The sequence below is a fragment of the Mirounga leonina genome, unplaced genomic scaffold (genome assembly GCF_011800145.1).
Source record: "Mirounga leonina isolate KUSES-001 unplaced genomic scaffold, KU_Mleo_1.0 Mir_204, whole genome shotgun sequence".
Classification (NCBI taxonomy): Eukaryota; Metazoa; Chordata; class Mammalia; order Carnivora; family Phocidae; genus Mirounga; species Mirounga leonina.
Window position 1 is genome coordinate 8017152 of NW_023270513.1, and position 16037 is coordinate 8033188.

Sequence of the window (16037 nt, forward strand, 5' to 3'; positions counted from 1 at the left end):
AATCTCAGGGATGCCTGTTGTGGGGTCCAGCACTGTTCTCCAGGTGAATCTTGCCTTGTTTGTGGATCCATTCCGGGAAAGTGGTCTCATGACTGCCTGTCAGTTTGCAGTTTATAGCAGAAAGCCGGCACCAAGACCAACTGCTCTCTGCTGGATTCCCGGCTCCTATGTGTGGGAATAGCACAGCACTTTGGCACCACCTGTTCTTATTGTGACCCAGAGGATCCTTAGACTATGGTTTCACTACTGGGATTCTGCCCCTTTTTGCCACCTGAACACCTCTCAACCAGGCCCATTCCCCCATGGTAGTGAACTTAAAAGTTCAGATTTTGAGCTCCACCACTTCTGATACTTTACAGTAGCCTACATAAGCAGGGTCCCTCCCCACTGCCACATCCACAGCTATGTCTCCACCAAGTGAATTTTGCACCTCCTACCTTCCATAAGGTGGTTGCTTTTCTACTTGTAGACTTGCAGTTTTTGTTCTCTCAGCCCTCTGATTGATTTATTGGGTGTTCAGAATAATTTGATAACTAGCTGTCTTTGAGAGGTGAAACAAGCTCAGCATCCTCCTACTCCTCTGCCATCTTATCTGTTCCCCCTAATCTTTAATTTTAATGTTGTCTGTGATTGTAAGAGACCATTAATCTTTCAAGTTAGGACCAGAAAAAAAACCCCAGCACACCAAAATAAAAGTATTATGAGTATTCAGGAAGAATTAAAATTGTAATTTTTGTCTACCTATAATGCAATGACACTGGCAATAGAAAACATTTATTTTTCTGCTTTGGTTAGCTAATAATATAACTTTCTTTGCCAAAAGGACGATTTTCCATTGGGTAATTAGTTGTGTTAAATTTCAAATTTGGTGCTAGTGACATGTAAAACATTTCTTAGGTCAAGTGACTAGCTTCATAAGAAAAACAGTAAAGATCAGGTGCTTGGGGATACAAATTTAAATGTCAATTGAAGAAGTGTTTTATGTAAATATGTTTGATAAAATTTAATTGTGCTTTTGTAATTTAGAGTAGAAATATGTACTTGTGATTTGGTGGAGTTATCATGGAAGAGATTATATGAAGGGATTTATATAGTTCAGAGAAAAGAGTAGAAATAAACAGATGAATGAGGAGTTAGAATTTGTCTTCTAATTTATTTGGGGTAGCAGAGTTCTAGGATGAATCAAAGAAAATATTTTGGATTTGGCCTCTCAGAAACATTTTGCTATTTTTTTAAATTAATTTTTAAAATTTTTATTCATGTATAATCAACACAATGTTATATTGGTTTTGGTGTACCATGTAATAACTCAGCAATTCTATATATTACTCAATGCTCATCACCATAAGTGCACTCTTAGTCTCATTCCCCTATTTCACTCCTCTTTCCACCCAACTCCTTTCTGGCAACCAATAGTTTTCTATATTTAAGAATCTTTTTTGTCACTTTTGTTTGTTTTGTTTCTTAAATTCCACAGATGAGTGACATCATATGGTATTTGTCTTTCTCTGACTGGCTTATTTCACTTAGCATTATACCCTCTAAATCCATCCAAGTTGTTGCAAATGACAAGATTTCATTCTTTGTTATGGCTGATTAATATTCCATTGTATAAAATATAAGACCTGAAACCATGAGAATCCTAGAAGAGAACACAGGGAGTAATTTCTCTGACATTGGTTGTTGCAACAATTTTTTAGATATGTTTCCTGGAGGCAAGGGAAACAAAAGCAAAAATAAACTATTGGGGTTACATCAAAATAGAAAGCTTTGGGAGAGCAAAAGAAACAATCACTAAAACTAAAAAACAACCTACTGAATGGGAGAAGTTATTTTCAAATTATATATCCAATAAGGGGTTGGTATCCAAAATACATAAAGAACTTATACAACTCAACACACAAAAATAATCAAATTAAAAAATGGGCAGAAGACATGAATAGACATTTCTCCAAAGAAGGCATGCAGATGGTCAACAGACACATGAAAAGATGCTCAACATTACTGATTATTAGGGAAATTCAAATCAAAACTACAATGAGATATCACCTCACACATATCAGAATGGGTAAAATCAACAACACAAGAAACAACAACTGTTGGTGAGGATGTGGAGAAAAAGGAACACTTGTGTACTGTTGGTGGGAATGCACACTGGTGTAGCTACTGTGCAAACTGGTATGAAGATTCCTCAAAAATTTAAAAATAGAATTACTGTATGATCTAGTAATCACACTACTGGGTATTTACCCAAAGAATACAAAGCATTAATTTGAAAGTATACATGCTCCCCTATATTTATTGCAGCATTGTTTACAATAGCCAAATTATGGAAGCAGCCCATATCTATCAATAGATGGATGGATAAAGAAAATACCATCTGTATTTTCAATGGAATATCAGTCATCTACAATAAAGAATGAAAACAAAACAAATGAACAAAGGGAAAAAAAGAGTCAAGAAACAGACTCTTAACTATAGAGAACAAACAGAGGGTTACCAGAGGGGAGTTGGGTGGGGCGATGGGTGAAACAGGTGACGGGGCTTAAGAGTACCCTTTTCTTTTTTTTTTTCTTTAAAGATTTTATTTATTTATTTATTTGACAGAGAGAGAGAGAGACAGCGAGAGAGGCAACACAAGCAGGGGGAGTGGGAGAGGGAGAAGCATGCTTCCTGCTGAGCAGGGAGCCCAAAACGGCTTGATCCCAGGACCCAGGAACCTGAGCTGAAGGCAGACGCCTAATGACTGAGCCACCCAGGTGCCCCAAGAGTACACTTTTCTTGATGAGCACTGAGTAATGCATACAACTGTTGAATCACTATATTGTACAATATTCTTTATCCATTCATTTATGGATGGACACTTGGATTTCTTCTGTATCTTGGCTATTGTAAATGATTTTGCCATAAACATAGGTGTGCATTGATCTTTTTGAATAAGTGTTTTTGTTTTCTTTGGGTAAATTCCCAATAGTGGAATTACTGGATCATATGGTTATTCTATTTTTAATTTTTTGAGGAACCTCCATACTATTTTCCATAGTGACTGCACCAGTTTACATTGCCACCAATAGGGCATGAGAGTTCCTTTTTCTCCACATCCTCACCAACAGTTGTTATTTCTTGTGGTTTTGATTTTACCCATTCTGAAAGGTGTGAGGTGATATCTCATTGTGATTTTGATTTGCATTTCCCTGACAGTTAGTGATGTTAAGCATCTTTTCATGTCTGTTGGCCACCTGTAAGTCCTCTTGAGAAAAATGTCTTTTTATGGGCATGTGGGTGGCTCAGTCAGTTGAGCTTGATTTAAGCTCAGTTCATGATCTTGGGGTTGTGGGATCAAGTACTTCATGGGCTCCATGCTCAGAGGGAGTCTGCTTGATATTCTTTCCCTCTGCCCTTCCTGCCACTTGTGTGCACACACTCTCTAAAATGAATAAATAAATCCTTAAAAAAGAAAAATGTCTTCTTAAGTTCTTCCTATTTTAATAAAATAACATTAATTTATTTAAAATTTATTTATTTATGTTTTAAATTCTCTTTATTCTCCAAGTTTCTGCATAAGTATAATTCAGACAAGTAGTGGAGAGGCCTTCTATTTTTGTTGTTGTTGTTTGTTTCAAGTTTTTTTTTTTAATTCTAGTTAACATATAGTGTAATATTGGTTTCAGGAGTAGAATTTAGTGATTCATCACTTACATATAACACCCAGTGCTCATCAAAAGTGCCCTTCTTTGATGTACTGTATGGTGACTAACATAACATAATAAAAGAGTTTTGCTTTTCCTCAAAAAAAAAAATGCCCTCCTTAATACCCATCACCTATTTAGCTCCTCCCCCACCCACCTCCCCTCCATCAACCCTTAGTTTGTTCTTTATAGTTAAGAGTCTCTTATGGTTTGCCTCCCTCTCTTTTTTCCCCCCTTCCCCTATGTTCATCTGTTTTGTTTCTTAAATTCCACATATGAGTGAAATCATGTTATTTGTCTTTTTTTCTGACTGATCTGTTTTGCTTAGCATAATACACTCTAGCTCCATCCATGTCATTGCAAATTCTTCTGCCCATTTTTAAATTGGATTCTTATCTTTTCTTTTTTTTTTTTGGTGTTGAGTTCTATAAGTTCTTTTTATATTTTCAATAGTAACCTGTTATTGGATACATCATTTATATATATCATCTTCTATTCAGCAGATTGTGTTTTTGTTTAGTTAATGGTTTCCTTTGTTGTGGAAAAGCTTTTATTTTGGCATAGTCCCAATAGTTTAATCTTGAATTTGTTTCCCCTGACAGAAGAGACATATCTAGAAAAAATGTTTCTATGGCTGATGTCAAAGTGATTATTGCCTATATTTTCTTTTATCCATTCAGTCACCCTATGACTTTTGATTGGAACATTTAAGTCATTTACATTCAAAGTAGTTATTGCCATTTTGTTACTTGTTTTATGATTGGTTTGTAGTTCTTCTCTGTTCCACTCTTGTCTTGCTCTCTTCCCTTGTGGTTTAATGGCTTTCTTTAGTGATATGATTTCTTTCCCTTTTTATTTTAATTTTTTTTTGCATTTCTATTACATGTTTTCGATTTGTGGTTACCATTAGGTTGATATGTAACATCTTATGCATATAACAGTCTATATTAGTTTGATGGTCAATTAAGTTTGAACCCATTCTAAAAGCACTAAATTTTTTTACTGCCTCCCACCATGTTTTATGTATATGATGTCATACTTTACATCCTTTTATATTGTGAATCTCTTGAGTTATTTTTGTAGATATGATTTATTTTACCACTTTTGTGTGCTTTAATGTTTATTCTGGTTTTATAATTGATTAATCTACTATTTTTATTATGTTGGTATGTATCTGTGAAATTTTTTATTTTCCCAATTTTCTTACTTTTGATTATGGCCTTTATTTTCCACTTAAAGAATTATCTTTAAAGTTTTTTGTAAGGTTAGTTTAGTGGTGTAAACTCCTCTAACTTTTGTTTGGGAAAATCTTTATCTCTTCCTCTATTCTGAATGATAGCTTTGCTGGATAAAGTATTCTTGGTTGCAGGTTTTTTTTTTCCTTTCAGTGCTTTGACTATATCATGCTACTCCCTTCTGGCCTGCAAATTTTCTGCTATAAAACCAGCTGATAGTCTTATGGGATTTCCTTTGTATGTAACTGTTTTCTCTTGCTGCTTTTAAAATTCTCTCTTTATCACTACTTTTTGCCATTTTAATTACTATGTATCTTCGTGTGGTCCTCCTTGGGTTGATTTTGTTGGGGGTTCTCTGTGCCTCCTGCATCTGGATGTCTGTTTTCCTTCCCACATTAAGGAATTTTTCAGCTATCATTTCTTCAAATAAATTATCTGCCCCTTTTTCTCTTTCTTCCTTTTCTGGTATCTCTATAATGCAAATGTTATTACACTTGATGTCACTGACTTCCCTTAACCTATTTTAATTTATTATTATTATTTTTTGCTGTTCAGTTTGATTGCTTTCCATTATTTTGTCTTCCTTCTCACTGATCCAATCTTGTGCATTTTCTAGTCTATTATTTATTTCCTCTAATACATTGTTAATTTCTGTTATTCTTCATCTCTGCTTCTTTTTTATATTTTCTATCTCTGTTGAATGTCTCACTGAGATCCTCTACTCTTTTCTCAAGTCCAGTGAGTATCTTTATGACCATTATTTTGAATTGTCTGTCAGGTATATTGGTTATCTCTGTTTCATTTAGGTTTTTGGCTCTATTTTTTCCCCTTTTCTTTCATTTGGGACATATTCTTCTATCTCCTTATTTTGTCTAACTTTCTGTTTGTTTCTATGTATTTAAAAAATCAACCATGTCTCCAGATATTGAAACTATTGGCCTTGGGAAGAAGAGGTCCTATAGTGCCCTGTAGTGCCATGTTCCCTGTGCACCAGAAACAGGTGCTTCAGTGGTGTCTCCTATGTGTGTTGCATGTGCCCTACTGTTTGGTTGTGTTTGCCTTCAGTTCAGTCAGCTGCAATGGTCCTCTTTGCTGTTACAAACATGGTTTTTCCCTGTGCTTTTAAGGGACCAGTCTGGGGCACCTTGGGCTTATATTTGTATCAGACCAGAAGTTTGCCCTCAGCTCATTTGCTGAGGCTTGGATTGCATTGAACTGCAGGGTACTATTGCTGTGTCATCTCCTGAGAGGCTTTTCTTGGTGGGCAGGTCCTGCTGTCAGACAAGTTGTCTGCCCCAGTCCATCTGCTGAGTTTTCAATGATCTCGAACTACAGGGTTCTCTCCTTATGTTTCCTTCTCTGAGGTTTTTTTGGTGGGCAGGGCCAACAGTCAGTTAAGATGTCTTCTCCCAGACCACTACTGGGGCTGCAGTTATACTGGTGCGGGATGTTATCTTCCCCTCTTTCCAGGGAGGGCAAGTATCACTTTGGAGTGGTGCTAGTTACTACTGGGGCTTATAGAATGAGAACTGGCCAGAGCCACTTTGGAGGAACTCCTTCCAAGTGGGTTGGGTTGGAAGAGGCAAATCTGTAGGGGACCATGGGTGTGGTGAGCTTGGTGTTAGCAAGTTATGTGGCAAGTGTTTATGCTGGTTCCTGCAGGTATCTGTTTTTCTAGGTTGGAGGGTGGATTACAGAAATGGCACCTGTCAGCTTGTTTGTTCTTGGATAAATCTCTTAAAGATGCTTGACCCTCCAGTGCAAGTTCTCAGATTAGTAAATAAATCTCCTTTTCCTATACCCAGGTGTTTTTCAACCTGCTGCTTCTATGCTGTATCTTGCCAGAGTTGTTTATAATGTTGTTTCTTTAAGGGTAGGGATTCGTTTTCCTATCACTTTCCAGCTTTCCCAGAGCTGAGCCTGCTGATTTTTAAAGTACCTGAAGTCAAGCCCCACTTATCATAACAACTCATGAAGTTAAGTCCCATTCGTTTACAAAGCCAAATGTTATGTGGGCTTGCTTTCCCATTGAAGGTCCCTCATGTCTGGGGTGCCTAGTTTGGGGTCTGTTCCTCTCCCTTCTTTGAAATTATGGTATCCCTCCCATTTGTGGTTAGTATCACCAGAAGTTTGGTTCCCAACTGTGTTTCTGCCTCTCCTACCATTTTTGATGTGGCTTCCTCTCTACAGTTAGCTGTGAAAAGTCTGTTCTGTCAGTTTTGGGTCATTTTCTGGGTTGGTTGCACTGATGTGGCTGTTATTGTATTCATGGGATGAGGTGAACTTAGGATCCTCCTACTCTGCCATCTTCCCAAGCTCTCTCCCATTTAGCTCCTTTAGTATCAGAAAAAGGCAATCTAACCCAGGTTATGCACATGAAGAAGAATAGAATAAGTGAGCTTCTTTTCATACCTCTAGTGCAGTGGTGCTTACTAAAAAGGGCCCACAAATTTACATTGCTCTGAAATCCAATCTCACCTTTCAAGCTTCTGAATTTTTCACTGTTGGAGTTTCTAAAGCATTAGTAAAGTTAGATATTGAGGTATATATTTAATTATCTCAAAAGACCATTAAAAGTCAATTAAAAATGAAAAATCATATTATTAGAGTGAAAGCCAGGAGATTTTGAAAACAAAGAAAACCAAAGTTTACAGTTTGAGATGAGTATACAAAACCATTTATGTTTATTCTGTAGAATAAAATACAAAGCATTGCCTTAATATTTGAAATTATTTTTTGAGGTACTGAACCTATATTGGCTGAACAAAATAAAGAAGCCAAGTGTATAATGAAAATGAGCTTGAATAGCTGATGAGTTTTCAAAGGACTGTTAGAAACCAAAGGAATGTGTGTGAAGACTGTGGCATGGGAATGCCACAGGGTATTATATAGACATTAGAAATTATAAACATTAAAGTCCTTCTAATGTCAATATTCTAGGATAGTATACAATATTCTTAAGATGTTTTTCCAAATAAAATCATAAGCTTTAGTTCATGGTTCCTGTGTTCATGTATTTAAAAAATTAAGCATATAGTTTATTTAAACCTGTTTTGTAAAATAAACAAATCATTGAAAAAAAAACCCCCTCACTTCTACTTCTTATTTTGAAGGTAGAAAATGGTCCAGCAGGATAGCATAGCAAATTAAGAAATTGAGTTCTGTAGTCAGACTGCCTAGATTTGAATCCTAGTTCTGATCCTTACTAGCTGTCTGACAATGGGCAAGGTACCTAATTTCTTTGTGCCTCAGTTTTTAAATCAGCAAACTAGGAATAAGAATGGTATATATATTACAGAACAATTATAAGTATTAAATGAGGTGATACAGATAAAACACTTAAAACAGAATAAAAGCTCATTAATCGTTAGGTACCATAATTTAAAGGCATAGTTTTTAACCTGAAGGAATTGATAATTCCATAAAGTGATGATTCCACTTTGGGAGAAAATACTTACACATATGAAAAAACTGGAAAATAATTAAGTATTAAACAGTTTCATATAAGATATAAACATAAATGATGTAAAGGATAACAACAAATTTGTGGTTAGCTTGTCAGTATGCTTCTGTGTGGGAGAAAGTGGGACTGCTAGCAGAAGTGAGAACATAGGAAAACACCTAGAAGTGTGAATAAGTAAGACAAAAGGTTCTTTTATGTGCATTAGAATTTAACTATGCCCATATTTTGTTTAAATCTTTAAAAATTTAGAATCCATGTTGTAAGTATGAATCAGTATATTTAAGTAACAAAACCATCTATAAGTACTTTAAAATTATTTAAGGGTAAAACTTTAACATATATGTTAATATATGTGTGTATGTTATGATCACATTTGAGTTTCAAAAATGCCCGGTAAAAAAAGGCAAGACAAGTATTATTATTACCATTTTACAAATGAGGAAGCTGAGGATCAGAATTTATGTCACTTGCTTAAAGTTACACCACTAGTAAGTAATAGAGACCCGATTAGCAACCAGGTCTTCTAGCTTTCAATTTAGTGCTCTTCTATCACACTATACTTACTGAGTAGCAGAAAGCTTAGAACACGAGAAATGAGGACTGAATGTTTTGATAGATATTATGTTTGATCTTCACCTCAAACAAGGAAAAAATGGTATAGGATAAAAGTGTAGATACTGCCAAATCTCAGGTATGTTAAAAATAAATGGGCACTAGTTAGTTATACTATGCCTTAGAGGTCCTCTTTCTTTTTGTTTTGAGTGTTTTCCTAAGAGGTTGCAACATTAGAATGAAATAAAAGTAACATACACATGGAAGATTCAGATAGAATCCTTTCATAGTTTTTTTCTTCACCATTATCATTTATTTCCTCTGAGGTAATGTGCCTTTTGAAACACAGAATAAAGGAACAGACCACACTTCAGCAAAAGCTTGCCCATGAATATTATATTTCAGCCATAATCAAGCTGTTGTGTTTTAAGAACAAAGTTTCCACTGTAATATAAAACCCACTGTAAACATCTTGATATTCCTGTCAACATGCCAATAGAGAAGAAAAAGTATAAAATAATAATAAAACTTGTAATTAACTTCCATTCATAAATGCATATCATGGAACAAAATCTCTGACATAGTTATATAAGTATAAATACTTATTAAAACAACTTGTAATAGCAACATTCAAATTTTATTCAGAAACCCACTGTAGCTAGTTTTGATCCCAATAATAAGCATGTAGAAAAGTAGAACCCTTTCCCTCTGCTTTAGATAAAGTTTAAATTACTTCTATTCATATATGGGAGTGTCAGTTGTCTGGTTCTTAAGGAAGATTGTATGTCATGTAGGGAGAGAATTCCCTGTAAGAACTTCAGTAAGCAACAAAAACTCCACCATTCTCTTTTGAGGGTCTGGGTCAGGAGCAGAAGAAAATTGGACACAAATTGGCTTTTGACCAAGTTCATATTCCTCAGTTTCCAATTGCACATTGCATGGAGTCTTTAGGGCCATTTGGCTGGATACTAAGGTGTTCTAGCACTTGCATATTCTGTTTTGGAAGAAATGGCCTTACTTTGCCTAGTCAGTCAGTACTTCAAAGGAAGAGGGTGACAGGACATTTTGTGTAGCTCCTGGGTCATTCCAGTTCTCATCTGATGGCATGCATGCAAAGGAATATGTTAGGATGATTGTATCTTAAAGGGCTAGTTCTTATCCTTTCTGAAGCTTTTATTTGGTCTCAGATCCATTTTTTTACAATGCCAAGACAAAAATATTCTTCACCTTTCAGTGAATGATCAAAAAACCACTTATAATTTAGTTAATAGTTGTGGACTGAATTTTTAACACTTAAAATATCTTTAGGACCTGTAACAGTGTGGATTCATAAATGAGATCTATTTATAGGCATACGTTAAGTATTTGTAAATTATTAATGGAAATGCTCATTTTTATTGTAGATAATTTGAGGTAATACTTGTTTGGGAAACTATTAATTTTCATTGGAAATGGGTTTAAATTATTCTTTACATGTTTCTTCTCCTTTTTCTGGCAAAGAGGCCTTTTTCTTGGATACATAAGTCACACTGGACAAGGAATGCTTTCTAAATGTAGACAGTCGTCTCCTAAAGTTCCCCCCTGAAAAGAAATATAGGAGAGGGTCAAAGCAACAATTTGATGCAGCCAGAGACAAGGTTATGACCACTGACTTCTGCATTCTAAGAACAGAATCACAGGGTTTAGTTTCATTGTGTAAAAAATGAAGGTGGATGGTGCGTTGAATATGATATGGCATGAAGCTGATCAAAAAAGCAGCTGTCACAACTATGATCATTCCTATAGCTTTTTTACGGCTTGATAGATTTTTCTTCATTGAATTTTTAAGTAAGGTTAAAATGATCATTGTGTAACAGACAATTATAATAACAAAAGGAATGATAAATCCGATAAACAATGACACATAATGCAAGACCAAAACATGATTTTTAGCCTGATTGTCCTGTGGAGGCTCAAAGCACTTGGTATTGTTTTTCTCATCTTTGTAAGATGTGGACATTAAAAATGGAGAACTGGTCAAAATCACAAAAATCCAAATGCTAACACACACAAGCCTGGCTTTCTTCTGTGTAACCAAATTAATGTTCTGGACTGGAAAAACAATTGCAATACATCGGAAAAAGCTCATGGCTGTCATAAAGAAGATACTACAATAGAGGTTGACATACAAGGCATAAGTGCTGAGGCGGCACAAAATGTCACCAAAAAGCCAAATGCCTTTGTGAACATAATAAACTACACGGAGAGGCAGTGTACACACACACAGTAGATCTGCTACTGCTAAATTAATCATGTATACTTGGAAAGCTGACTTCTCATGATACGTTTTTATGAGGACATAGAGCACAAAGCTATTGCCAAGGAAGCCCACAACAGAGATCATAGAGTACAAGGTGGAATACACTTGATTGCGGAAGTCATCAATAGTGTCATTGCACGTGTTATTATTGGCAGAAGATACTGTCAGATTCCCGACTCCATCCATGTTTCTCTAGGAATGTCTGCTTGGTGCCTACAATATATACATACATACATACATACATACATACATACATACATACATATATATAAATTCTTGTCAATTTTTATCAGACAATAAATTACAGGAATTACTAAGATTTCACTTTATATTGTCATTATATATACTTTTTGACCATGGCAGGAAGTACAGGTAGTGGGGCAATAAAGAAGGATTCAGCTGCACCTTGCCTCCAGGAGAAGAGTTTGCATCCTATAGGCATCAAGAAAACTCTTTTTCCCTCATTTCCACCCAAGTTTGCCTAATGGACTTCCTCTTAATCTTTAAAACCTAGCTAAAATAGCTCTGCTTTTCTTTAAGTCATATTACTCTAGTACTATTCTGTAAATCTTCTTTTTAATTGAGTTTTTCCATTAGATAAAAGCTTTAAGGATAGTCGTTTTTCATAAATATAAATATCCATCTATCTATCATCTACCTATCTATCTACAGCTATCTATCTATCATCATCTATCTATTGGAAGAGCATTGAATTCTCTTGGAGAATAAAGTCTAGGTGAAAATGCTTGGTTCGTTCAAGAAGAGGGCTTCTAAGTAACATCTGCTGGTTGATGCTCATCTAATTGTTTTAATGAGAGAAAACAGTTCCAAAGAAGTAAAACACATTTTGAAAAATCTGCACCATAAGTTAAGGCTCTGAGGAAAGATGCAGCATAACTAGTTAAAATATACATTCTGGGTAAGGATATTGTTGTAGCTGTTTATTTTTGTTCTCTTCCTAGACTCACTCTCAAAACCATACTATTCAACCATACATGGTCATTTCTTTTATACCAAGAGGTTGTTACTTGGTCTAGCTTAGTTAAGCTACATCAAGACAGTCAATTAAGTCAGTAAACAAGCTCTGATCAGACAGATCTAGGGATGAGACAATGTGGAAATAATGATTTCTAGTGTTCCTCCAGATTCTTTTATTCTTTAAGAAAGTGGGAGCAACTCATCAATACAGAATATGGTGGCTAATCTTTTTTTTGGGGTGGATAATATTTGATTGAAGTCTGATTTCTGGGCCTTTTACACAGCTGTTTCTCCCTAGTAAAAGAGAGTTGGGGTTTGTAAGGTGGAAAGACTGCTTGAACATGCAAGAACTCCAAGCAATGGAAGGGACTGATCTTGTCTCTGAATTATAGATACAGAAACAAACAGATATAGTAGTGGTTGTAGGTGGGATATAACTTCCAGGTTTACTACTGCTAACAACTTGGCTAGTTGCTTCATTTTTTCCTTTAATTAAAAAATGTCATAATTTTGCACCAAGAACTGTTGGTATATTGACAAAAAATTGAAGATGAATCATTCTGAGGGTGGATATCTAAGATCAAAGAGAAAAATGAGTCAACTATTCCCAACTTCTGCATTATTTCTTAGTTTGCTTTCTGGTTACTTGCCTCTTTCACCATTGGTTCCCTGAACTCAAGTGCAATTGTGGAAAAGAGGGAAACTGCTAAACTTAATCAAGTCTTCTTCTGTTTAGCCTTGTTACTAGGGTTCCACAAATTGGGCAGTTATGATGAGGCACTAGATGGCGCTGTTGAGATTTTTGCTATAAGCTTTGTTTTAAGAACTACACTTGAAAGGTATTAGATAATTACCATCTGTCTTTCCTACCACCATCAATCCTCACTACATCCTCCTAAAAACCCTAGAAAAATTTTCCATATATTGGAGCTTCTTCCAATTATATCATATTCTGTTCTAAAACCTTCAATGGTCCCTGAGGGCTTTCAGAACAAAATCCACACTTCTTTGCCTGATATTTAAAGCTCTCTATAGTCTAGTTGCAACTAAATTTTCCTAGCTTCTCTCTCACTTTTCTTGTTTGCACACCCTATAGTTCAATGAAACAACTATTTTACTATGCTAGGGACATGTGCTACATGTTTTCTCACCTGTCTTTTTTCATGCTATTTCTTTTTCCTGAAATACTCTTTCCTCCATCTAGATATATGCAAAAACTACGCACCCTTTAGCTCAAATTACACCCTTTTTGGGTGTACAGACTTTAAGACTTTCTTCATCCTCCTTCCAAAGTAATTTCTATCATTTTCCTTTCTAAGGAACTGTAAATTTTTTCTTTCAGATCAATGATTTGTATGCATATGTTATCTTCCCTTACAGACCATCTGGTTGATATATAAGAAGGCATGTCACACAGGGCTAAGACATATGTACTTTGACCATAAGTGCTCAATAAATGCTAATTGAGTGAATGAATAAATGAATGATGAACAAGTTTGTCATTTTAAAGTATTTATCATTCAAAACCACTTAGAGTTATCTTTGTATTCCAGTATCATTTAAAATCTTTCCAGCCTCAGAGCCTAAAGTAACTTCCTAAGGTATTAAGGAAGGAACTAAATCATAATGCTAACTGTAAGATTAAAAAACATTCATATCTTGACACAGAATAATCATTTGTTTTTCTGTTAAATATTATAAATTTGACATTCTGAGATCTTTGAATGAAAGGTGCCTAATAAAACTGATAAATAAATTAATGGAAAACAGATGGTCATTAGTCCCATTAATAAATTCTCCAGTGCTACAGACCAAAATAAGCTTTCCCAGTAATGTTGGTATTTAGGTTCAATTTTTTATTTATAACTAAGTCAAGTCAATGACTTATATTAGGTCATAAAAAGAAAATTGTAAAACTTTCAATCAAGTAATGAATCCTAGAGGGATAGAGATCATTTAGTCTAAGCCACTCATTTCACAAATTATGGCTTTGCTTGTCTTTAACAGCATTTAATTTATTTTTATAGAATTTACTGTGATCCCCAAATAATGAGACCCACAATATATGGATTCAGAGATAGCCCTGCCTTCAAGCCCCTCATCGTCTGGTGGGGGAGAGGAGTGATAACTCAGAAATATGGAAAGGTTACAATACAGTATGGTAAGAACTATCTTAGAACAAAGCAAATGGGCTAATAATTGGTTAATATAAACAAGCAATAAACACATAAAATGAATTTTTTTGTGCAGATGACAAAGGAAGTTACTTTGTTTAGATAATTTGCCGGTTGAAGAAACAAGATTGATTTAGAAAATGGAACCATACCTCTTTCTGACACTGCAGTGCTTTTCACAAATGTTCCTAGTTAGTGGTCAGTGCTTCTTATGATGTAATTTCCGATGAAGCCTAAGATGACATCACAAGATTGAAAAGGAAGTCAATGACCTTAGAAGTAGCCCAGAAGGGTCATGGGAACTTAGTGGCCTTAAGTACAGATCCAGGGTGTGTCATGGGACATCACAGCTTTACTGACAGATTTAGGGCTAGTTATTGGATTCCATGCCTCCTTTTTTTTTTTTTTAAGTTTTTAATTTTATTATGTTATGTTAGTCACCATACAATATATCATTAGTTTTTGATGTAGTGATCCACGATCCATTGTTTTCGTATAACACCCAGTGCTCCATGTAGTACGTGCCCTCCTTAATACCCATCACTGGGCTAACCAATCCCCCCTCCACCCTCCCCTTTAAAACCCTGTTTGTTTCTCAGGTCCATAGTCTCTCATGGTTCATCTCTCCCTCCAATTCCCCCCGCCTATTTTTCCCTTCCTTCTCTTAATGTCCCCCATGTTATTCCTTATGTTCCACAAATAAGTGAAACCATATGATAATTGACTTTCTCTGCTTGACTTATTTCACTTAGCATAATCTCCTCCAGTCCCATCCATGTTGATGTAAAAGTTGGGTATTCATCTTTTCTGATGGCTGAGTAATATTCCATTGTATATATGGACCACATCTTCTTTATCCATTCATCTGTTGAAGGGCATCTCGGCTCTTTCCACAGTTTGGCTATTGCGGACATTGCTGCTATGAACATTGGGGTGCATATGGCCCTTCTTTTCACTACATCTGTGTCTTTGGGGTAAATACCCAGGAGTGCAACTGCTGGGTCATAGGGTAGCTCTATTTTTAAATTTTTGAGGAACCTCCACACTGTTTTCCAAAGTGGCTGTACCAACTTGCATTCCCACCAACAGTGTAAGAGGGTTCCCCTTTCTCCACAACCTCTCCAACATTTGCTGTTTCTTTCCCTGTCCATTTTGGCCATTCTAACTGGTGTAAGGTGGTATCTCAGTGTGGTTTTGATTTGGATTTCCCTGATGGCTAATGATGATGAACATTTTTTCATGTGTCTGTTAGCCATTTGTATGTCTTCTTCAGAGAAGTGTCTGTTCATCTCTTCTGCCCACTTTTTGACTTGATTATTTGTTTTTTGGGAGTTGAGTTTGAGAAGTTCTTTATAGATCTTGGATACCAGCCCTTTATCTGTAGTGTTATTTGCAAATATCTTCTCCCATTCTGTGGGTTGCCTCTTTGTTTTGTTGATTGTTTCCTTTGTTGTGCAGAAGCTTTTTATCTTGATGAAGTCCCAAAAGTTCATTTTTGCTTTTGTTTCACTAGCTTTTGGAGATGTATCTTGAAAGAAGTTGCTGTGGCCGATGTCAAAGAGGTTACTGCCTATGTTCTCCTCTAGGATTTTGATGGCTTCCTGTCTCACTTTGAGGTCTTTCATCCACTTTGAGTTTATCTTTGTG

The 16037-nt window shown here is 35.7% G+C and overlaps 1 protein-coding gene across 1 annotated transcript; it reads right to left on the reverse strand.

Moving 5' to 3' along the window:
- Positions 1–10401: 10401 nt before the first annotated feature.
- Positions 10402–14601, reverse strand: CYSLTR1 (cysteinyl leukotriene receptor 1). The gene is made up of 2 exons (XM_035028651.1): positions 14543–14601; positions 10402–11451 (listed from the first exon to the last, which is right to left on the reverse strand). The coding sequence occupies exon 2, from the start codon at positions 11422–11424 to the stop codon at positions 10402–10404; it is 1023 nt and encodes a 340-aa protein (XP_034884542.1). The 5' UTR covers positions 11425–11451; positions 14543–14601.
- Positions 14602–16037: the final 1436 nt, after the last annotated feature.